The sequence below is a fragment of the Tyto alba genome, unplaced genomic scaffold, assembly GCF_018691265.1.
Source record: "Tyto alba isolate M040663 unplaced genomic scaffold, T.alba_DEE_v4.0 Super-Scaffold_45, whole genome shotgun sequence".
NCBI classification, from domain to species: domain Eukaryota; kingdom Metazoa; phylum Chordata; class Aves; order Strigiformes; family Tytonidae; genus Tyto; species Tyto alba.
In genome coordinates, this window is record NW_024881321.1 from 17,179,516 (window position 1) to 17,205,724 (window position 26,209).

General features: G+C 40.4%; 1 protein-coding gene across 7 annotated transcripts in view; it reads right to left on the minus strand.

The window, feature by feature from the left end:
- KLF12 (Kruppel like factor 12) overlaps positions 1-26,209 on the minus strand; it is a 247,158-nt gene that overhangs the window by 125,692 nt on the left and 95,257 nt on the right. For all 7 annotated transcript variants that reach the window (XM_042805795.1, XM_042805794.1, XM_042805799.1 and 4 more), the window contains exon 3: positions 25,613-25,702. In XM_042805795.1, the coding sequence (XP_042661729.1) occupies positions 25,613-25,702 (90 nt within the window). The remainder of the gene's footprint in view (positions 1-25,612; positions 25,703-26,209) is intronic.

The window sequence follows — 26,209 nt, forward strand, 5'->3', positions numbered from 1 at the left end:
ACAAAAAAAAAGTGAAAGAAAATGCTCAGGATCACAAGACTTGCAAAAACAGCCCCAACTGTTTGCAAGGCCACTGTCTTCCTCTTCTCCCCACAGACACCAACCCAGATATAATTAGGGTTTAGCTTTATAAACAATAAAAAGGTCTTGTCCAGGAGATGCTAAAATGATGACAAAGCTCCTGTCTGTCTTCTGTGTCTCTTTGATTTATATAAAAAGCTGCAGAAGTAGTCAACACCACTTTTTAACTTTTGCCAAGTTTTAGGCATTGATTAGGGATTGGCAAAGTTCTGCAGAGAATGGCTAGCAATAAATCAAAGGTTGAATTGATCTTGTCTTGAGGTACACAGAGATGACTCTCTGTTTTTACTAGATTTTCTACTATTGGGCCAGTGTATTTTTGTTCCCGTCTCAGCTGAGATCATGTATCACACAGTAATATGCAAAATGCCTCACTACCAATACTGAGAAGAGCACTGTACCATATTATTCATGCAAGATATTATAAAAAAAATATTTCACAAATCTATTTGCTACATTTCTCCTCCCCTCTTACTTGCTGTTTACTCAGCTGCCGAAATCACTCCATTTCAAATGCAGACATGAATCTTACCATGAATATCAACTAACATCTTCTGACTGAGCTACAATTTAAAATGTCAGTTCAAGGCAAACAAGTGAGCAAAACTCATGAGGGCATAATTTATTAACAGTGCAAAATGGACTGCTGCTAAATTTTTTCCTCTAGTAATGACAGAGTTTGCCCCTAATCAGATGTGCGCACACTACAGGGAATTATAGGATCACCCTAATTCTGCCAGCTGACTCAGGTTTTCACATTTGCTTCAGTTCTTAACTGAAAATCAGACAAAATATTAAAGCAAAATATTTTACGGTAATGATGACAGACTACATTCTAAAACATATTCCAAAGATGCCCCACCACCTGCAGCAAGGAAAAAATCCCTCTGCAGAAGATCACAGCGGCACAGAAATGTAAGGCTGTACGTGACATTAAGGAAGGAATTAATCATTTTGTTGTCCTAAAAATTGAACCAGATAGGTTTAGAAAGGTTTGTTTAATTTATTGTTAAAACTTTAAGAACTAAGGGTTTACAACCTTCAGGAGGGACCCTGTTAAGAGGGCATGGCTATCATTAAAGTTACATGGTTTTCTTTGGAAAATTAAACCTTCTCATCACAGTCTCAGAGAATAGGAAGAACAAATGTTTATTGCGTTGCCTAGTTATTTCATGTTATGCATTTATTAACTTGATTTTCCATCCTAAAATTATTTGTCACTTTTCTGTATTGATCTTCCTCTTAATGATACTGGATCTGAGCTCCAGTTTACATATTTTAATCTGGTCTTCTGTAGTGCTTGCAGTCCAGCTTGAAGTTTACAAGCTTTGTTTAGCCACAAGAGAGAGGGCTCAGGGATCTTACCAATGTTTACAATAAATAACTGATGGGTGGGAGTAGAGAAGATGGAGCCAGACCCTTCTCAGTGGTGCCCAGTGAACAGACAAGAAGCAACAGCACAAACTGAAATAGAGAAAATTCTATTTAAACATAAAAGAAAAACTTCTGTACTGTGAGCATGGTCAAACACTGGAACAAGATGCTCAGAGAGGTTGTGCAGCTTCCATCCTTGGAGATATGCAAATATGGACTGGATACAGCCTTGAGCAACCTCCTCTAGGTGGTCCTGCTTGACCAGGGGGCTGGACCAGACAATCTCCAGGAGCACCTGCCTCCCCCAGCCACCCTGTGCTCCTGTGATTCTGTTCAACTGCATCCCACCGTCCACAAGCTGATAACCCCCACTAGATAAATCCTTCTGCCAGACAGCCTACCATCACCATTTATTCTGTGTGTTTACGGTCACGCACATGGCATGCTTGTGCATGTTTCCAGTCTTCCACATAGTAATCACCTTACATATACTGTAAATCTCCAGATTGTTTGAGATGGCATATGTGAGACTAAGCAAAGCCTTACTTGAAGTTGAGAAGGAACACTTGGACTGTTCCTCCATCCCATCTGAGCTTCAATCTCATCAAATCAACCTATCTCAAGCAGTAATTTCATAAAATCCATTTCAGAAGCCCACTACATTCCACCACTACATTTGGTTTTGTCCTCAATACTGTAACTAGGAGACTTAAAATCTATGTGCTCTATTACAAACCTGTCTTAAAATTTCCATCTTACTCTTATTCATGGCCCTTGGCTTTTGAAGAGTTATTTGTTTGAGCATCTCTCATGGTACCACATCTGGTTGACCAGTCTGCAATTCCAAGATCTTCCTCTTTCTCTAAGAAAGTACTCTCTATGTGACCTCTTACAGGATCTCACCTGTCCTTTATGGTTTTTACAAGGTAATTGCTCATGGATTCGAAATTGCTTCAATTAGTTCATTGGGTAGACCAGAATAAACCCCACCCCAAGCTTATAAACATGAACACATCTAACTCATGAAAGCGTTCTTTAACCTGTTCTTTCCTTTTTCTGCCCTGTGTTCCTACCACCTTGCTCGTAGTTTCAACTGTGCTAAGCAGCTGATCTCATTTAAACTTCTTCATAAAGACAGAAGCAAGAAAGGTCGATCCACATTCCAGCTTCTTGTCACCCACTGTTTTCTCACCTTCTTTAGACAACAGTCTTAGTTTCCTTTGTCTCTCTCTACTTACAGAAGCTTAATGCTATTTACAAAATCTTATTTTATTGTGCATTATCTCCCTATCTGTAGCTCTGCATTTTTTGTCTAGCATGCTTTTGATGTTCTTTTATCTTTAATAGTCAGTGGGCCAAAAGAGTTTGAAAACATTTCTCCCTATCTGCCCAATACTGTTCTTCAGATACTTCACTCTTATTAGTCAACAGTCTCGAATCAAGTCTCATCTTACGCTTACCTGCAGAGAGAAACTGCTAAACGATCTCAGGTTTTTAGTATTCTTTTGTAACTGTATTTCAAAGCTGTGCTAAACAAATCAGTCAGAGACCATCAGCCAAGCAGTCCACCCACGTTCACAACCTTTCTTTACCTAATGCTAATTACAGATTGTACTACAGACAGCCTGTAATAAACAGCATCAAGTTTAGAAGGCAGACATCTGTAGGAACCTTTCTGTTGCCATGGAAATATCTTCAGGCCGAGCTGTCTTTAGCTCCACACATTACCTCCATATTAACCTATTATTACGCTTTTCTTTGAGTATTAGTACAAATTATGGACTAACTCACCCCAATCAGATTATTATAAATGATATTACGTCTGACTTTGAGGGATTCCAGTGAACAAGGAGTCACAAATGCTACAGAAAAGGGTAAATTCCTGGACTTTCAAACTGAATACTTGGCTGATGTTGCATGAGGTCTTGAATATTTTCAGCCTCCATCAGTAACTGGCTTAAGTCAGGGCTCTCAGCAAGCAACCAAGCCCTGCAACCACCACTGAACTTTCTGAATGCTAGCAAGCAGTTTATGACTAAATATTTTTCATATCATTGTAAAAGTTTGGATGAAACTTAAGTCATGCCAGCTCAAAATATTAAATAGATGATTACTTTTTGAGACTGATTAATGCAGTAATAATAATGAATGCAATAAACAACAATAACAGTGTAGAACGCTATAGCAATAGGCACAATAGATGTGTACAACAGACACTCACATGAAGGACCTTTCACTCTGAAGGACCCCAAAACATTTTGCAACTATGTACACATAACACTGATGAAATGTAGTCACCTCAAAGGGTAGAAGGTATTAAGCAACTTGCAAACAGCATATAGCATAACAGTGAAATCTTTAACACCCACACAGAATAAACAGGATCTCAGTTTATAAGATCTCATCCAAAACACACCCACACAGCCAAGTGCATGGTATTCAATTTACTACTTTCATATAAATGAAGAAAGAAATTAACTTCTGTTACGATACGAACCATTGGTCTCATGAAGAGTGAGGGATCCAAGCTTGAAAATTAGACTTTTCATAATTAACTATGACATTTTGACTACTTCTCTAAAATTAAATAGGACATAATTGAAAATGTTCCTTACTCTGACCATATATCACACTGTCAATAACTTTAAACAGAAAATCAATCAGAAGCTTTCCCTACTGGCTTGAATTGCAACACTAAATTTTTTCAACAAGTATTTGATGACATACTTTTAAGGATAATGATTAAGATTGATGTCCAAAGAAGAACAGACAACCTCTTAAGCAAGAACCAAATGACATAATATGCAACCCACATAAAATAGACTTAAAGAGAATGCCAGAACTACAAAGCTAAGGCTGCTGGTGCTTACTTAGTATGAATTGCATCTGCTAGTGAAAAGGCTGTAAGTGGAGTTTCTCAGATAAAAATTATTTTCCATACAAGATTTTTTTCAATATTTTTCTAATACCTTATAACTGCAAAATGGGAAAAAAAAAATATATATATATATATATAATCAGGATGTCCAGAATGTGATAGCAATTTAGGATCTATTTTTGAACTGACGTGTCAAAGTTGACAGAAATCCAACCATGGATCCCAGAAAATTGGTGATTGTTGCTCAGAAGTATTGTTAAATTCAGTAAATAATTTAAAACATCTATTTTCACAATAAAAGCTGAGCTTTCCCTCTTCTTCTGTACATCTTTCTTAAAACCTTTATTTTGTTCCTGATTGATATTATTCCCTCTGATGAAAAAAAAATTACTCTTTTAGTAAGCAAAGGGATGTGGTTTTATGCAAACTGTAAAATTATAAATACGTAAGAACAGGCCTGCAGGATGAAAAACTTCATGTAACAAGTGGCCCAGATACCACCAGTACAAAACAGGCAGTGCTACAGCTAAGGAATTAACTCCACACCTTGGTCTTTCTAACCGAGAGCAGTATTTGCACTACACCACCATCCCAAGGTCAGTGTAAACTGACATTAAACCCTGATGTTACAAGAAGCATCAATCCCACCTCCCTCCTGCTGCCATAGGGACTCGCGTTGCAGCACCAGGGAACTGGAGGGTTGAAAATAACCTCTTCCTCCCAAAGAATGATTTATTTTCGTTCTACATCCGTTCCTCAATCCGATGCACTAGAAACGCTCCTGCTGGTGATGGGGAAGGAGCTTGGGGTCAGCCATGTGTGGCCGAAATGACAAGGTGGGAGGACGGTGTGTGCTGGCAGCAGTACTGGCTTACGTCATGGGACGGTGATGATGAAATGAAGTGAGGGTCCACAAGCAGTGCAAAAGGGACACGGACATCTGCCTGAGTGGAAAGAGTCCTCTATCATCAACTCACATTCAGTGGTCCTTCTTCTGTCAGTAATCCTACCGGGATCAGTGGGACCACGCACGGATGGCTTTGTTGTGCCACTGTTCCTAAAATGTCTTCCCATGTGTTTTAATTTTACGTGATCGCACACCACCATTTGTGCAAAGCTCTCCCTTCATTCAGCACTTGTGACAAATGGCCATCGGTGAATGAGACAACACGTCATATTTGTTATTCCATTGTCACTGATGACTGCTCCATGCTCTATTTCATTTGGAAGATGCCACTCAGTCACTTTAAGTAATATTAAAGCCTTCTCATTCATGTCATAGAAGACAATCTGAATTCAAGGTTTAATGAATTCCCCACTGCTGTACAGACCCACCAGCCAGGCCTTAACACTGTGGGAAGCTGAGACCCTGCAGCGCGGAGGACTCTGCACCTCCACGAGCTCCATTTCTGTTCCCAGCAGGGCGCAGGAGATCTGTGCTACTTGTCCTGCCAGCCTTCCTCTCTGGAAATCCTCCCCCACACAAAAGTGCCACAGGGGTGAGGCTGCCCGGATGTGAAAAACACTCCCACCAAACTAAACAGACTCAAAGCAGATGGGGCAATAATGCCAGTGATAAACTGCAGGCAGAAGAAAAGGAGGATGATGGAGATTGGCACTGAGGATCCTCCCCTCTATGCTTCAGAAGTTGAAGAAGTTAAAGACAAACAGCTGAACAGTGGAAAGTCAATCACAAGGCTCAATTTAAGCTGCATCACATAGAAATGATCCCTGATGAACAGCAGGCACAATAAGTAGTACAGAAAATGTAGTATTATTTTTTAATTAAAAGAGAAAAATTAAGATCTCTGCAGATCCTAAGTTCAATACAGTTCCAATTAAGAACAATGAGATAACGACAAACAATCTAAAAGCATTTAGCTGTACAGCAAATGATCGCTGGTAGCATTACTGGCTTCACAAACAATGTATTTGCCAACAACTACACACATACTTAAAGAAATAACCAATAATCACACTAGCACTTTCCATATATAAAACATATAATCCTGTGATTTCTGAGATTGCTTTTTACATTTCAAAGTAGACATAGGAAAAAAAGTATTTTATAATATACTTTCTAACTAATCAAACCCCAAATCAATGAAACAGTGGAAGTAGGCAGCACCCAAAGCATGATGTGCACAAAGAGTGTAATTTCCTAGGCAAGAGGGCTTCACACTCAGCAGCGCAGTGCTGAGAAGAAACTTGCTACTTGACATACAGCAGTTGCATAAGTGAGAAGACCAATGCTAATTAAATCAAGAGATTGCCATGAAAGGTCATGTTATTTAATATGTGGTACTCTTGGGCCTTTCAAGAACACTTGGCATATGGCAGTTCCGTTTTATTTATGTCACATTTCAAAGACTTTTCTTATATTTGTTTTATTAGATCTCCATCTATGAAGACTTGCAGAACAAACTTGCGATACTGAGTGACAAAGCAATAACACCTAATGCACGTAGGAAAACTAACCCTTACTGTGCATATAGAATGATGACCTGTAAACTGGCCGCACATGTAAATGTAGCTGTTCTGGTGGTAATGAGTTATATTACAGTAGTTCTCTTGGGAAACAAGCCATTTCCTTATAGAAGACAACAGGTTATGGAGTAAGATGTGTAACATATCCCTTTCAAAGCCGCATGGAAAAGAGACATAGGTAAAGTGGTAAAGACCTCCTACCTTTCAAAAATTAACTTCATTTACATTATGGACTTTGATTAAATCTGCTTTCCTGTTTTCGGCAGGGGCTGTGGGGGTTTAGGTAACATTTTTGTTTTAAGCCAACCACAATCTAAAGCATGAAAACTCATTGTAAATCTGTATCTTACGTATATAATGGACGACAAATGTCTCAAGAGGCTGTGAAGCTACTGTGAACACTTGTCTGAGAACATCAGCCAACATGTTTGGGCATGTTATCAGACAAGAGGAATATGCAGGGAGAGCGCAAAACAGAAAATGCCACTGCACAACTGAACAAATCCAACGTGTACCACAAAGCTCTGGTTCCCTTCATGGGACTCAACTCCCCTAGCTTTGGATGCATATTCGACACTTCAATCTGTGCTAGTCATCCACACTCCCATTCTACACAGTGAAGAAAAATCAGGGGGCCAAAGGATAGATTGTCTTACCTGTCCTAGAGATGAAGGACAGGCACTGCTATTTAACATTTAAATACCTAACTCACTGAAGAAAAATCCTGCATCTGTTGTTTAAAAAGGTACAGAGGCACTGAAAAAAAATACAAAAAAGGCTACAAGGATAATCTGAGAAATGAACATTCAAGTATATATAAAGCAAATAATACACTTTGGTTTTGGAAAATCATAACTGAAGTCCTATGATAAACATCAAAATCCTGACTGACATGGAAACTGTTTCTCACGATATAAGAGCAAGGGCAGTTGGCAGACAACAGCTATAAAATAACTGAAAATAAATAGTCTTTCACTTAACACCTATGTTTACCACCACATTGACACAGGTATTCTAGAGACCAGATGCATAAATGAGTTAAAAGACAGATTAAACAGTTTCACTGGAACGAGTTCATTAGTGGCTATTAAACACAATGGTCTGGGTATGGGAACAGGCTTAAAAGCACCTAAAAACTGCTGACTGTTCGGTTATGTCCAAGGAAGGGTCACACAGCACAGACCTTTTTCATCCTTTCTGTTTTCCTCACCTGGGAGATGCTGCTGGAGTATGCGGCCAAATGGACCTTTGGCTTGACCTTCCATGGTGGTTACAGTGGTTCTGAATAAATCAGCCCACTACCACTACCACCTCTCTCCACACAACCAGGCTTAAAACAATAAACTGCTTTAATGCACAGTATGTTTTACCACTTGCACACAGAACAAAGATTTTGGCTTGGTTTTTCTGTAAAGTGTCAACTTAGCTCCTTTGTGGATACCACCACTCAAAATATCATGCCACATAGTCAGATACCATTTGGATATGAATCTAATGAATAGGTTGTGAAGCATCTATGTTGCCATATTCCCAATAACAAAACCATGGAATAGATGGTTTGATAAATGACACATGAGATGAAAGATCTGTATTTTTCCCCAGTTACCCATAGCTTCCAGCAGCGCGAGGGCAGGGCTCACACCGCTCAGCTTCCATGGGCTGAAGGTGAGGCTTTTCCAGTGGCTGAGGTGCACTTGGATTTAAGCAGCATAGTGAAATACACAGGGTTGACGGTTAGATTTTGAACATGTTTTTATTTTTAGACTGAGGAAATATGACATGGGGGTCAGTACAATACGGTAAAGATGAGACCACACAGATGTAAAGGTAATTTTTACTATTAGGGACACAAAGTTCATTTGAACATCATCTAGTGCAGCATTCATCTCACACACCCTACCCACCCCCCGCCGCCCCCACCCCCAAAAGGGCAACAAAACAAATACCTGTGTTTTGCAAAAGGCACAGACTTCTTGTTCTTATCAGGACGCAATGGAAGCAATTCTGTCTATGAATTCTTTACTGACTTGGAGGCTGGTTAGCCCAGATAAACTCTCCTCCATACATTCTTCCCTGACAACTGAACTCAGATAAGGTTCTCCAGCTAAAATCTGAACAGATTAAGATGTTCAGGGCAGTCGTGACAAGAGTACCTTCCCTGGCCCAGCAGAGCCCAACCTTTTTTTCTTCTCCCCCGCCCCAAGCTTATGAGAATGATAAGTTCTTTTGCTTCCTCAAGGTCAGGCCTGAAGTGGTGGGTAGCAGGGAACTAAATGATGTACTTGGGAGGAGACATGCTCTGAATTCAAAATTAGACTGAGGCTTTAAATGAAGTTGAACTGTAATGAATACATTTATCTGTATCTCATATGAAGAGCGGTTTATTTGAAAGCTCCAGTTTAGGCACTTTTTGCCTAGAGTAAATTGACAAATGAATTTTATGAAATATCTATAGAAATACATCAGTGTTACAGATAAACAAAATACTACAAACAAGAAATGCATAATGGGAACAGTCATGCACACTGAAGCTCCTACTGAAAACTCTAGATGTTGCAAATGCTTCAAAACCTTTATGCTGTGTGAAACAGTAACAATGTCCAAGCAGTAACAGTATAATCCATACTGATCATTATTTTTTAAAAGGCGATCAAGTATCTCCTGCTTTTAGCCAATGGCCTTAATTTTTAAGCCATTCCACTAGCACAAGGCTCTATCCAAGTTAAAAGATCACAATTTCATGTTTGGTGCATCACTTCCAGGTTATGAAGCTCCTCATACAAAAATGGGGAGCTTATTCACTTCAAGTTCCTTTCTCAGAATACATATTAAGATTACATTAAGACTGTATTATTACTCATTAATAATGTTCCCCAAACAGAATTATGTCATGGGTTGCTATCTTGAGCCTGAGCTGTTGCCCCTGCAAGCAGCAGTAACTGCTGGCTCATCACACTCAGAAGAGAGTGAATATACTGCGTGGAGTTTGTTTTTCTCCAGGTCTGTAAGCAAAGGTGTTGGTCTTTGTATTTCTTCAGCATAAACTTGCAAGTCATCTGCTCAGGAGCTCTTCTGTCAGGTTTTATAGGAGCAAACAGAATCCAGGAGGAGAAACTGTTCCCACTTACAGAGTCTCACTAACTCACAGATGAATACATCCCATCTATGGAATATACTGAAGAAGGATACGTGATGTAGATCAAGCTTCCCTCCTTGAAATTACCATCTTTGAAACTATGTGAAACAAAAGACCTCTCCGCTGACAATGCCTTGGCTCCCAGAAATGTCTTGAAGCAAGCAGGAGAGCATCAAAATAAATAATGATACTCTCACACCATTGTTTTCTCTCAGTCATGCCAGGACAATCTTACTGTTTTATGTGAGATAACGATGAAATAAATCTAAACAGATCTGTGCCACTGCATTTTTTTTTTTTTATGACAGTTTCCCAAGATTTCTAGCAAGCCGACACGTGGCCCTCGTAAAGAAAGGCCTTGATGCTGTGAGTCCTTGTGTGGCTCAAAAGGTTGATGTACTCCACTACCAGAAAAGCACAAATTACACAGAGGGACTATAAAGGATGAGCTTGAGACATAGGTCTCCATGGTGTTTGGAAACTGCCATTCTTTTGCACGTGTAATCCCTCATGCTCAGGAACACAGCTTCAAAAAACAAACCAAAAAACCCCAGCAGCAGATTCTGTCAGAAAACTGGGGTTGCAGGGAAATCTCCATATCATCCTAACCAGGGTAGGCTGCACCGTCATGCAGCTCTGCTATTTCATGTAATGTCACTTGGCCATCCTTTGCTGCAGTCAAGATGCCTGTTTGTTCAGTCATTTAGTACCTGCAGACTGGACAGTGAAGCCTAAATCCCATGTTTCAGCCACATAGCATGACTTAAAGCACAACTTTAAGGGCACTGGAGGTAAAGCAATGCAACCGCCTTGCACTACTAATTCCTGCTGCAATGCATGAGCAAGACAAAAATTCAGCATTTCAGACAAAGCTTCACTAAGCTTTTCAGACTTTTTTCCTCCCTTTTTAAAGTCAGACAGGCCGGCCTGGCAGAGAGACTGCCAGCGCAGGGCTTCACAGCGGCGGGGCAGCAAAGGTCGACTGTCAAAAACATAACCTTCCGGTTTTTCACAGGGCGTATTTTTCTCTTAAAATTCCCACTCAGTAGTTATTCATTACCAGTTTCCTCCTGTTAGAGAAATTAGTTGGCATGGCAACATGTACCCACCACCCTTAATTTCTATCCCCGTCTCCTTTCAGTTCCCAAGGACTGTGAGCATCACCGGTCCCTCTTCACCATTTCATGCCATTACTGCCATACACAAACTCTTTCACGCAGGCTTTAAATTAAATTGCATTTGGCATGCATAGGCATGCACAGTCCTCTTGTTCTCTGGTGAACGTTCTGCAGTGGAGCTGGGGACAGAGATGTAGTTCAGGAACACATGCTCAGCGTAAAGGGCAACTCCTAAACACGCAGGAGAAGTGGTCAGGGGTCAGTTACTGACCTATGTCACGCATCTTTTAGATGAAAAAAATTACCATGTGGGAGAAAAAGACTTTTCCCTTATTCTAAAATGAGTAAGGCAAATCCATCTGATGATACTACATGTAAAATTTTTAAACAGAAAGTTATTTTAGCATAGCATGCACTCCAACAACATTTGCTGATGTAATTTGCACTCACCATTAACTACTGGATAACAACAAAAAATTTGTATCTTTTTAGAAATTATATGGTTCTAGAAATCACTTGAATGGAATCAAGGAATGTACTAAAAAAATCAGGGTACACAACAATAAACGCTGTCTGATACACACTTCACAACATCCCTCCATTTGATATGAACAAAATTGGTCCATAAAGAATATTTTAAATGTGTTTATTCACAAAAACATCTCTTGTTATAGGATGTATTGGAAATGGATTAGTTTAATAGTAGAGTTTAAAAAAAAAAATAAGAACAAGCATACTTGACACATAATACATTAACTCTGCCTTAAAAAGCAAGGAAATTTAATCTAGTTGATTTCTTCCTATTATTTTAAAGAATTTCATACACCTCAATGGTTCTAGACATTATGGTAACAGCCTTTATAGATTTACAGGTTCTGCATGGTACCCCTGCCCCAAGCTGGTGCCAGAAGTAGGTAACAGAACTCCTTCTGTTCTTAAAAACTAAGCAGCTATTTACATTCCCTGCTGCATGCTGTACCTTTCAAGAACAAGCCCACAATACACTTTCCACTGTGGACCAGATATTTCATATGCTGCATATGTGCACTGGATTTATTTCAAGCACCGTTTGTTATTTTTTAACTTGGGATTTGCAGACAAGAAGTTGCAAATATCAATTTACAGGAAGCTGCAAGTGTTTCTCCTTAATCCATTTAAAACTACCAAATTTTCAGATAAGCCAGCTATTCTATTGTTCAGCCTTTGATTAATATTTGATCACTCTCTGACAAAAGAAACGTCCCAATCCAGGCAGTGAAAGTGGGATGAAACTCAAGGAGAACTCTTGGGTAGGCCAGAAGCATTTATGAAATTTTAAACCAAGAAAAAAATAATGCTTCTGTATTCAATGCTAACAACATGTGTATTTATTTTATGCTAAGAGCTGTCTTAAATTGCCACTTCATCCCATCAATACTCCGAATGGTTATTCAGGAAAAAAAAATTAAGTGTATTTCATGTTCCAGACCAGCCATTCATGAAAACTAACATGTATAGCAACAAAGGAAGCGAACTCAAACTTCAATGAGCCAATCTATGAACTGTTTTCCAAGAGCAGAGGCAAGTAATACTTACCTTTCCACTCTGGATTTTTTTAGTTTATTCTGTAAAAATTAATACTAATCAGAAGCCAGCTAGAATATTTTTGGCTTCTTTTCTATTTCTATCTGCTATTTTCAAAGTTTTCTATCATGAAAATCAGTAATTTTTTCTGTGCCACGTTTCAACAGCACGTTTCAACTTGCAGACCACACAGAACCGTGGAAGTTGCAGATCTAACACTTTAATCAGTTTATGCCTACACCCTAACTGGGATCTCTGAAATAATCTGAATTTAGAGATAAAACCTCTTTAAGGTGTTTTAGCTTTATTTCCTTTTTTTCTGGTTTAGAACACATCCCTGCACATGTCTGAACTGGCACAACTGCAGAAGAGTTAACAGCGGACAGGAACTTCCCAAACCAATGTTCTGCCGTAAACCAGCCCAGACCACTACTACTTCCACAGGGGATATTTTTTTTGTTGAAAGCCACTGATGACATTAGTAATTTATCTGCTTTTTATTCAACAATACAACAATATATCAGAATACAAGTCTTAAGTACCCTGTTAAGCATAAGGTTTATAGTCCCATGAAGTTATTATACACCATTGTTTCACAATACCCAGTAGCCAAAGGAACAAAAAAAAAAAATCTTAGGCATGTCACAATGTTCTCAAGACCATAGCTTCTGCTCTCTTCAGAAACCAACGCATGGACTCCCTAAAAATCTACAACTCTGTCCTGCTACGACTAATGGGAAAATAAATCAAGAGTCTGTTGCAGGAAATGAATGCTCTCTTTGCCACTGCCACTATATCACTAAATCTTAAACTCCTATTGTAGTCTCAGGATGGCAGTAAGCAGATGGAAGACACTTTAAGGTTTTAAAGGTCAAAACCAACACCACAACCTCTGGTTATCAGGAAAATCCCTGTGGAGCTCAAAGACCAGTGACAACCTGCAATACTAAAGGTCAGAATCTGCTCACACGGTGCCCACTCTGCACACTGACAGATACTGGAGAGTGTACCAGGGCAGTGTTGCTGTATACTTGCCTTTTGCTTGAGTTTTCTGTGGGCTCATGCAATGAGCTGCCATTGTGTGGGTAAGAACCACCTTTTATCTGATCCACAGTGGTCACTGGTGCTCTCAAAGTCCCATATGGACAAAACCAAAACGGCCACTGTTCGTGTGGAAGGAAGAACAGGTTGGAGCTGTGGTAATCAGTGGTAGCTTTGGAGTGATGACCTTTAAGTAAAGAAGTCTGAGACCCTGAGGAGAGTGAGGAAAGACAGACAGTAACAGAGACCTAGTTCAGATTGATCTATACCCTCAACTATAGAAGAGCAGAAGTTTTCAGGTAACTAATGGGAGGTAGCTCTAAAAGGGTCAAAGAGCACAGGAAAACTGCAAGACCAGTACAGCCCAATACTCAGAAAAACAAGAAGTATCAGGAGACCCATTTGGCAGACATGATGGAGCTCCAGTGCAAAAAGGCATTATAGCAGGAGGAGCAAGCAGGGATGGGCTACAAAATAGGAACACAGAAATGTTACACAGGCACACAGGGGTCGTGTCAGGAAAGAGAAAGCTCAGCTGGAATTCAAACTTGCAAGGAATATCGAAGGCAACAAGAATTTCTACCTCTTTATCAGCAGTAAAAGTCTGTACAAAGAAAATGTGGGTTGGTGGCAGAATAAGGTGGGTGAGTTACCGACAGTAAATGCCAATAAAGCCGGGGTACTCCACTGCCTTCTCTGCATCCGCTTTCACCAACACAGCCTTCATACTTAGCGATGGGGTTCAAGGCAAAAAAATACCAGTCATGAAAGAGGACCAAATCCCAGGGATTACCTGTGAAGACTCAATCCAAACAAGCCCATGGGACCCATATGCCTGCATGCACAGCTGTTGGGACATCTGGTCGATATCCTTGCAGCACCCTTCTTTACTATGCTTGAAAGCTCCTGGAGACCATGGGAAATCCCTGGTGACTAGAAGAAAGCAAATGATGCACTCCTCTTCAGAGAAGTCCAGAAAGGTGATCTGGGGCACTATGAACAAATCAGCCTCCCTTCGATGCACAGAAAAATCACAGAGTGAGTCCTCTGGGAACAGACATCTAGACACCATGAAAGAGGAGAAGGTACCTGGGAAAAGTCAGCATCAATTCATCCAACGTGAGGTATTTGATATCACTACTGGTACCCAATCCTAACTTTCCTTCCTCAGTCAACAGTTGTCCCTCCTCACCAAGAATTCCCTGTTCCACAGTGCAAAACAAAAACCCGTAATTGATCTTTTATCAGTTTACATCTCCCTGTTCACAAACAGCTGTTCAGTATTAAAAGAGCAAAACCACCAGAGAAATCCAACAAAAGGGACAAGAAAACATTTGAAGCCACCAGGCACCCAGTACTTGAGAACTGCCAAGCCAGAACACAATCAGGCTGTATCCAAACCATCTATCTGGCAAAAAGCTATCAAAGAAAGTGGCAAATTCCATGGAAGGGCACCTATGATATTAAAAACACAACTGAGCATATCTGTAATCCAGACAGGAGAGGGTGATGCTGCTGTCTTCCAAGGACAAACTAACGTGACCGCTAAGGAATTTCCAATAACGCACCTACCACAATGACACAAGCTCCACACACAGCATCACAGATGAAGATCAAAGCCAAAGTCAATGCCTCAGCATCAATATTGACCTCTAGTGTAAATTACGAAAGTAAGAAGTGGGCTACAAACACCACTGGAGCAGCCTAAGGAGGCAGGATGCAGGTGATGCCCACGTGGGTGGTGTCCCCCAGGGGAACAAGGGGCATGGAGGCATTTGGAGGAGAAAGGGCTGGGGAAGCCAACCTGATGGGAGCCTTTCCGTGACGAAGCCTCGCTTGGGAAGACCTGTGGCCCTCCCTCTGTTGCATACCCAGCACCAATCCTCCTCCTCCACCAGCCCCTTGCTCCCTACCCACCCCAACAAGCCGGGGTTCCATCACAGGCGTGGCCCGCGTGGAGCTGCCACAGGCCTCACCATCCTGGTTTGCCTGGGCTCCACCCTTGGGCTATGGCTAGCACGGGCAGCAACCTGTGCAGGCAGGGGAAAATGGACTTTTGTTACTGTTGGCTTTTTTGCTTGTGGTTCCTATGATATTCTGGTGTGTTTAAGCGATGCAACCGAGCAATAACAACATTTGTCAAAGGATGTCTGCAAAAGCAGGTGCCCCCTAAATAACACTTTAATAAATACTCATCCTCCCAGTGTGAAACAAAGGAGGGGGAAGGGGGGTAAAGAGAAAAGGAATTTAGAAAAAAAAAAAAATCAAGAAAACAAGATCCTTAAAGTAATTTATGTAAGAGCTCATCTCCATAGGGAGAAATAAGGGAAAAAGCCAATAAAGCTAAAAAATATACAGCTCTCTCAGTACTTCCCAGCAGGATACAGAACAAGAGTAAAATATACATTAAAAAGACTATTTATAAGGCAACCTCTAAGAGTGAAGAGAACCTCAACAAACAAGTGAAAACTAGAAGTAATCCCTTCTCATAACAAACAAAAAATATTAAAATGATTTTGGTGCTATCATAACATAATGGCATTTGTCTCACACTGCTGAAGTGTTCTGTGATACTGTAAATTATTAAATTATATAGGCTTATGCTTATTTTTCTTAAGCTAGCCAGTATATAATAAAAATATAATAACAATGTACACTTAATATGATAATTCTCACTTCAAGTATCTCAGTGTCCTTAAAGAAATAAAGTATAGCAATTATCCAAGTAAGAACCAGGAATATAGAAAGATCTTACATCACCCTGAGCCATAACAAAGGGAAAGGAGAAGAGCCCAGTCACTTCCATTTCTCTTCCATTCTGAACATATCAACATGCCCTGTTGAACAAAATACAGACCATATAATGAACTTCTTACCCTAATGAGCATTTAAAGAAAAATAAAAATCCATTAAACTCACCAGTGAGTAGAACAAGATGACACGTAACGATTAACTTTTCTCCTAGCGAAATAATTTAAAGATTTTGTGGTTCACGATTATTTCACTGAGATACTTCAATGGAAAGCATTTTAAGTAAGGAGCTCTGAACCATGAAGAAGTTTCTGTGCATCAGCAGGTCTGCACTACCCAACTATATACATAATTACAGGCAGAGGTAAAGGTGAGGTAATTCAAGGTAGCTTTCTTGTTAATAAAAGCAGGATTACCTAGCTCACCTTCATTGGTTTCTCCATAGGAACAGAGGGACAATGCTTGTTTGTAACCTATCGAACTTCACTGGAGTTGCAACCTGAATTAAACTTCAGGTGCCCTAACAGGTAAGTCAGCAGATCAGAAGACTAACTGCTTTTTAGATGCCAATAATTATTTTACATGAAGTCTAAAACTCACATTACTGTATCTTAGAATTGCATTGCACTGTGACATGAAACAAGAAACCTTTTTTTGAGTTTCAGTGCAAAAGTTGCAACAGGATTTTAGACTACAGTGCTGTATACCAGCTGCTATACGGCATGCTCTGTGCTCCCATGGCTACAGCGTTAATATCTTTCTGGCAGGATGCAAAGAGCAAAAATCCATACCTCACTGGTTCCTCAATTAGGATTGCAGACCAGATCAAAATTACAGTTAGGCTGTGGATATTGGATTCCCAAAAGAAATAGAACATGGAGCACACATGTCCTGGGTTGAGTGGTGGGGTTTTTTTGGTGGCAGGGGAGGGGGCTATAGGGGCAGTCCACTGTGAGAAGCTTCTCCAAGCTCCCCCAGCTCCAAGTCAGCTCCACCTCTGTTTGGAAAACTGAGCCAATCAGCTGCACCTCTGCGATAACGTATTTAAGAAGGGACGTGGTGACGTGCAGTGGAACTTGTGAGGAGGAGTTGCTGAGCCGCGTGAACACCAAGGTCAGTGGAGGAACGGAGGAAGAAAGGAGGGGGGAGGTGTGCCGGAGCAGAGACCCCCCTGTATCCTGTGGTGAGACGGCAGGGCGGCCCCCCCCTGCCACCCATGAAGATCTGCGGTGGAGCAGACACTGATTTATGGCCTGTGGCTTCCGCCTGGTTGGTCAAGGTGCTGTGCCCGAAGAAGGCCGGGGTCTCATGGGAAAAGGCAGCCCCGCTGCTGTAATTCAGTGCTGGGAGGATTGTAGCATGCGGGGGAGTCCCACGCCCAAGCAGCTCGGGAAGGGCTGCAGCCGTGGGAGGGAATCCAGTCGGAGAAAGTTAATGACCATGACGGAGCAGTGTGGGGAACGCTGCAGCCCTTGGGAAGAACTCATGTTGGAGAAAGTTTCTGGAGGACTGCCTCCTGTGAGAGGGGGACCACGATGGAGCAGGGGGGACAAGTTCTGGAAACTCCCCTCACCGATGATAAAGAAAGTGGCAGCGCTGACTGCACCCCCCATTCCCTGCCCCTGCGCCACTGGGGGAGGAGGTAGAGATATCGGGAGCAGAACTGAGCCCGGGAAGAAGGGAGGGGTGGGGGGAAGGTGTTCTCAAGATGTGGCAATGCTTCTCACTGTCCTACTCTGTTAAGTGTTGTTAGTGTCTGTAATAAATGTATGGGTTTTTTTTCTTCCCCTAACGAGTCTGCCTCTTGCTCGTGACCATAAAGGAGGATTTTTTTTTTCCCATCCCACTCCTATCTCGAACCCCAAGCCTGGCTCTCCGTCCCTTCTTATTGCCGGAATAGAAGGGAGAGAGAGTGGCTGTGTGGTGGTTGGCTGCCAACCAGACTCAAACCATGACAACACACAAGACTCATTGGAACTAGGGTTACCGGGGGAATGATGTACGTGTAGATATTTGGATGGTTGAAAATTTTTCTTACACCTTTTTTACATTTTCAACTATTTTTTAATGCAGTAAAGGAAATGTTGACCTTTGGCATCTCTGTAAAACAACCAATTTTCAACCCAAAATGTGGATTTAGAAATACACAGTAACCGACAGATATACAGCCTGCAGGTACCATGCTTGGTTTTCTTTATGGCTAGAACTTCTCAGCTGAATAAATCTTCCATGAGATTCCCATCATAAGCTCTGGTAGCAGACCAAGCTGAGGGCTCATACATCATCAAAAAAGTGGACTAGCTTCAAGGTGAGCTCACAAAATAATTGACTAGGGATAGAAGGCAATGAAACTATAATCTCACAACACATTTCAGCACTGTGCTCAAATCAAAGGGTTGACTTTTCTTCTCTCAAAGCCAGAATTATTTTTTCAGTCCACATAAACACACAAAACTTCTCAATTAATGTATTTAACATATGATATATTGTATAACTATGATTGTTCTACAGAGCTGTAACAACATTAAATTATGCTAATTTTTGGATAATATCACACATTCTCTTTGAAACTCTTTCCAGTCTTGCAGATAAAAATATCCTTCTCCTACCAAATACATCCTCATAAAATTTAGTTTTTTAGTAAGTGAAATCATCTTCTTGCTGCCCTTCTATCATTATAGATATGGGAAACCTTTCTGCCATGGCATTGTCAGCTAAACACGGGCTGCTTGGAACAGAGATCTTTCTCTGCTTCACTCCTTTTAGAATTGCTACTACATTCTTAACACACATGATTGTTACTATCTGAAGATGCCCATTAGAAGTGTCTAAACATAATTTCTGAATAATTAAATGAAGATATCCAGGACCACCCTTTATTTGTGTAGTGCCTAGTACAGTGAAATCCTCACCCACAACTGAAAATCTCCCCGTTCCTACAATACACACAACAAACAACACCAGACAGAGTAAGGAGCACGTTCCCCTCAGTGCTCTATAACAGCCAACTTAACTGTCCAGGAAAGGAAAGCAATGGCAGACAGAGGTCAGTAAATTCAGTCTCAGAGGATCTGAGATCCTTCTCTTATTGAGAATTTCAGACAGCATCATACATTACCAGCATCATACATCACATACTCCACCTGCATCTTCTATCTGTAAACTCAGTTAACTTGGCAAAAAGACTGCTGGCAAGTATGACAGTGTGTGCTGACTGAGCTGGTTAAGCTATCATTTCCTATTATTCTTAAATCTATTACCTTCCTATCACACTTTTGTGTCTGATCCCTGGGGAAAAAAATCCCAAATAAACCAACCACACCTACAATCATGGTGCAAAACCCCCCTATTCTTATCCTGGTTTTGACTGGGATAGAGTTAAATTTTCTTCTTAGTAGCTAGAATAGTGCTGTGTTTTGGATTCAGTATGGGATTAGGTATGAGAAGAATGCTGATAACACACTGATGTTTTCAGCTGTTGCTGAGAGATCAAGGACTCTCCAACTCCCCATGTCCTGCCCGTGTGCAGGTGCACAAGAAGCTGGGAGGGAGCAGAGCCAGAGCACTGGAACCAAACTGGCCAGTGAAATATTCCATATCATGTAACGTCATGCTCAGTATATAAAGGAGGGTTGGCTGGGAAGGAGGGGGATCCTCTCACTTCTGGAACTGCAATTGTGGGATCTTGGTATTTCAGGATCGCTAGGCAGGAACGGGCTGGGTATCGGTTGGCAACTGGTGAGCAATCACATCGTGCATTACCTGTTTCTATTATTGTTACTGGTTTATTTTATTACAATTAATATACTGGTTTTATCTCAACCTATGAGTCTCCCTTTACCCCTCCAACTCCCTCATCCATCCCCTGGGTGGGGGAGGGTGAGCAAACAGCCGCGTGGTGTTTGGCTGCCAGCCGGGTTTATAGCACGACAATTCTATATGAGGGCTGACTTCGAAAGGAGTAAGGAACATGTGCAACAGCGTAAATACTCAGTACTTGGCAAGGCAGCAGTGCAGAGACATGCCCAAAGCAGGTAGTTTGGGTCCCAGAAGCAGTAAAGGTGTCTCAGGACGTAGTTTCAGATACAGTTAACCAGCTCTAACTGCAGGCCTTTGTGAAAAGCAACAGCCACGATTTTCTTCCCATCCCTCCTGACTCCATAGGGTTAGAAGATATCCATGATTTCCTAACCATGTGACTGCAGGATGGATACAGCCATTCCTTTTCTCCTGCTGGGTTGGGTTTTCTTGGATCAGTGATCAGTTGGCCCAACCCTCCACAATGTCATTTAGTCACTGGCAATGGATACAGCAGGAATGTCAGGTTGAGAGCAAAGCTGTAGGAGTTGGCTACCTGTTATTCTTCATGAGAACTTCCACTTAACATGAAACAGCACCCACAGTATTTATCAGCTCGTGGTGCTTCACTTGGCTTAATTAATTTAATTGATGTAGCTGTGGTGCACCCTTCTGGGATGTGTCTTGCACCCTTCTGGATTACAAGCATATCCTTCAGCAGTGCTTGGGGAATACAGCTGTGACCCCTTCAGTATGTCTCACATGGCCCAGCATCCTGCTCTGTAGATTACAACCTTATCTTCGGGATCAGATCTTGATCTCTTTCTGAAGAATGTCATACATTTATGGCCCTGTAAAGCAACTAATGCATCATATCAGCTGTGTTTCTAACACCTCAATAGCACTACTCAAGTATCATCAAGTGCAAGATGAAGAAAACCAACAGAAACTAAGAAGGGCTAGGTTCTTTGCAGAAGAGATTGATACGTGTGCACTGTCCAAATGCCATTTGTTTCCCCAAATCAGTTGTTCTAAATATTAATTCAGGGGAAAAAAAAAAAATGAAGTAGAGATTCATAGTTTAGAACAGCAAACACCAGAACTGTTCTTTCTTCTAATTATACAAAGAACGTACATTAGCCGAATGAATCAACCAACATAAAACAGTTTCCAATATAGTCAAGGAGTAAGCTTTTCTGTTGAGACTACTCTCAACTAAATTTCAATAGGTATTTTTGGAAATATTTGAAAATAAAATATATTTCTGTCACTATTACCCAGGCTGAGGTAGAACACGTTTATGTATATAATAATAAAAGCATAGATGGCATTCTTCAGACACAACATGACAATACAGTTTGGCTGGAGATGAAAGACCCAGAGAATAATACTGGCTTGTTAAAGGGGTTTGTCACTGTAGTCATTCTTTCCATAATTCAGCCATGATAAGCATGGGAATGGTGACGGATCAAGCAGCATTAGGAAAGGAATTCAGAATAAGATATATAATCTTCAAATAATGATTTGAGGGGACAAAATGCAGGCACAGGAATGGATGAGATTGCAGATCTGGAAACAAAAAGGCTGATGAAAATCAGAGGTTCATTATTCTCTGTATTTGAAGATTAATTGTGGGACTTAAGTCCCACATTCATATCTCCTTTCAACAAAAGCTTATGGTCCAACTCTGCAAACACTTGAGAAAGTATAACCTCATGTGTCTCAGTCATACACATTCATAATTTTTTAGAAACTGGGCCACATACTGTAATGACCAGCAAGACATTCAGACTTCACATTGAAGCTAGTCAACACTATCCATCCTAACTTCTTGACAGCAGACATCAGCTATCAAATTCACTGCCCAGTCTGTATTACCATTTAAACTAATCCAGACTCTGTATGTTTTTAAAATGAGGAGTATTACTTTTCAGTTGGCACAGCCAAAGGATGAATATTTTTTTCCTGCTGAAGTAACCCACCTACATGGGGAGGCACCACCTTCTTCACATCCTTCTCTGAAGCTGGTTACTGACATACAAAAAATTTTACTGCAGACTAAAAAATCTAAAGCTGTAGGTCACTGGAGGATATTAAATGATAAGCAAATTCACATTTCTAAAGTAATTCTACCAATTTATTAGCAATGCTAGCTCCTGTTCCACAGTAGGGGAGATAATAACGAAGCCTTGTTAAAGGGCAATGCGATATCTTTTATGTAATGTCTTTTTTCCATTTGTGATAAAGTCATTAAAGCAGCACTGTGTCTTCTTGAAGCCTCAAACAATAGACTGCATTAAATCTCCCGTGCAAAATTAAGGACAGTAGTGCACTGGAAAAATAAGCATCTGTTCTTGCTAATGCTGATGGCCTTCTAAAAATCATTAAACTATTCTAAATTGACAACAATAAAACAAAGCAGAACTGTTTTAACTTTTTCCAAAGCAAAGAAAAAAATCCATTCCCTTGTAAATACTTCTTTGTTCCAAATTTGCCTAGTAACCTATATCTCATAGGGCATGTCTCCATTACAGGCTGCCTAAATCCCATTCTACCACAACCATATAGCTTGAACTCAGCATCTTTTAAACCCAGCTCGGTAAAGTTCTGTCTTTGCTGCAACAATGCTGTCTGTAGCTCCTCAGTCCTGACCACCTCTCTTCTGATCACAGACTCAAAAGAATTGGTGCACTGCTTAGACCTTTCAGGGCCAGCCTTACAAGATCATTACACAGCACCACAATATCTCTGGGAATATCTCTGCTGCCACTGGAAAGGTCTGGAAGCTGATGCAAGATAAATTCATATTAAAAATTGGGTGCATGCTTTCACAACAAGAACAGGCAACCACTAGCATAGCTGTGGGAGGTTATTTACCAGGATCAGTTTTAAAATCAAGAAAGTGTTTATTTAAAACATGGGCCAAGACTTAAACAGAAGACAACTCAAAGTGGTCCCATAGCCCTTCTAAGACAAAAGATCAGATATTATCCCAGCTCCTCCAAAGCCTCATTAGCGAGGCATGGCAACTCAGTCCTCTCTGGTCTGATCACTCAGCACTCACCAGCCTGGTTGAGGGCCGCTGGTGCTCCAGACTCTGTTGGTTTCACTCCTCCACAACTGGCACAGCCTGCACAGTCCCCTAACCACAGATGAAACTTTCTTTTCATAATCCTTAAACCATGTTTCACTTTTGCCCTTGCAGCAAACCTAGAGCCAATAGCAGATACCAAGCAGGAACACCAAAAAACCCAGCTGTTTTCCTACAGGTATTGGAAAAGTTTGCCTAGTCTTGCGTGGTGTTCAGCATCCCAAGTGATGAAGCTTTGTCCACTACCTTCAGAAGATTTAAATGCCATCTTAGCTCACAAATATTCAAAGTAGAAATCATGTCTCCCTGTATACGTATACGCTGCGGTGGAGGTGCAACTCTAGGGACTTTGGGCACTATATCAACAGAGACATTGCAATTTCAAATTCATACTACTTGGATCACACTTTAGTTCCCACTCCATGCTTCCCAGTTATTACTTTCATCTTCCCAAACAGCTTCACGTGCTCTTTTTGTTAATCACATCCTTCAAACACTTGTCCCTGTTATGTCTACCAACATCTACATATTCAAAACAGTCCCTGAAGCACATGCTAAACATCTGTTTCAACCACCTTTCTCTTCAGAGTTTAAGCTGTTTGCTGGAAAACTGCCATCCTAATGGCTAGCTCCTCTGTTAGTGAACTGGAGAATTCATTTTGTATTTATTGATCGTTCCCTAATGAAGAGTCATAGAGGTGCCAGAGACTCTTGACCAGACACTACTTAATTAGTACCAAAGCACATAAAATCCCACATCAAACCAAGCTCTGTCCAACGGCTCAGTCACTGGAAAAGAAAAAGATTACATCATTTTCTGCTTACACAGAAGTCTGTAAAATGTTATTAAAAAATCCTAAGGAAATTAAAAAACTATATAAATTGTTCATTTCCTTCCAGTTCCTAAGACACCAAATAGGTCTTCTAGAATCAAATCACACTTTGCTAAAGGAAGTATTCTTCATAAAGGACCCAGCAATATGCATCATGCATAGAATTTATTTTAAACTAAACAAAGGCAAGTATCAATGAAACATTTGTCTTCTGAATAATATAAAGAAATGTTTGTGTTACATAGAAAGACATAACACAAAGCATCCAGAAGGTATTAAAAATTACCTCTAATGAATCTGTCTTTTCATCATCATGGCTCATACAATAGCCCAACTTTTATCTTCCCTCAAACTATGCTGTTTTGGAGTATTTTCTGAGGGTACTTGGTCTCAAGAAGGCAGAAAAATTAACAAGAACTCCATTAAATGTCAAGGTTTTTTTTCTCTCAAGCTTAAAGTCTCAAAAAAATTCTGAATAACTGATATCTCCTTGCAAGTCTTTCAAATTAAGTCATCCTGAAAGTTAATTCCCTCTCTTCCATATCATTTAAATTCTCAATTAAATAATTGAGAAAATAGTGGGAAGGAAAAAAAGCCCATTAACAGAAGGAGGCAAAAGCCCATCCCTAAAAGGCAATAGCATTGCTGTTTCTATTATGCCCTCTGCTTGTTGAGGGCATCTGTCTTGAGAGCAGTAAGGTCACTTGCATTCTTTGGGTTAACATAAGAAAATATAAGGAAACAAAGATTCATGAAAACACAAAATCCATTAAATACAGATGTCCTCATAGTAATCTATAATCCCTGATGCAATCGTTAACACATATCTAAGAAAATGCCCTTAATATGTCCAAAACCAGTCTTCCATTTTCCTAAAGTCTACCACTCCAATACCAAACATCTGTTCCGTGAAATCTTATTCATGACCTCTGTCCTGTGTCGACATGATATCAGCTTTAACCGGCCAAAGCTTCTAGCCTTCTTATCATAATGATAAACAAGTATATTCCACCAGAAAGAGAGCAGGGTTGCACAAACAGAAAGTGGAGTAGGACAAGCATATAAAGGACAAAACAACCACAGTAAAGAAAATATCTCAAGAAGGCACAACAGCAAAGATATGTGTGAGATTCTCAGACATATGAATTTGGCTTCTTTACTGTAATCCATTATTCTTTCATGGTTCTTTAAACTGCACCTTTTTTTATAATCATAAAATTATACCAACAGCACCTCAGCTATCCCAGATAATTTCAGTAAGTCTTCTGCAGAGTTTTGTGCTCCCAGCAGATGAGACTAGGTGCTCACCACTACATCTCCCAGGAAAATTAGCTCCAAAATGGTAGAAATCAAGAAAAATGCAGAAAAGAAAATGGCAGGGAGGGACAGTTAACCACAGAGAAGCTTGGGAAGGGTCACCAGCACGCTGCAGAGCAAGGCCGCACAGAAACCTCTGCTTACCCCTTGCTCGGATTCCAGCAGCTCTGTTTTGACTCTGACTGCCGGCATCCCATCAAGCATTAACATTCTGTTCTCAAAGGCGCTGATGTCCTAAGGCAAAAAAAGGACAAGGTTAATCAAAAAAATGATGAACATGCTTGGTTTAATTCACTGGTTTAGTTCTACGATACTGTAGAATTAAGTTTCTTTTTGCAGAAATCAAGTTAACAAAGATGTAATATTAATTTCAAGGAGTAGCTACCAAGTTACTACTTCTGTTAAAATAATAAACTATACTTTCAGTTATCCTTAAAAGACAACTAAGTCTTTGTAAGCAACAAGGGGAAAATCATCTCCAATTCCTACTTTTTCATTTGAAATTAAATCACACAGGTGCATGTACATAAATTCCTTGTTTTAGAACTGGAAAGAAGAGCAGTGATGTCAAATAGCTTCAAGGTTTTGGTGGTATACTTAGGTATATTTGATTTCAGTCAAAACATTTGTACTTCTCTATTACCTAAAGAAAGCATACACTTGAATTCAGACATGTTACAGTGAAGGCCTGTACACACACACTCCATAAATTAACACACATCAGCAACACCTCGGATTTCG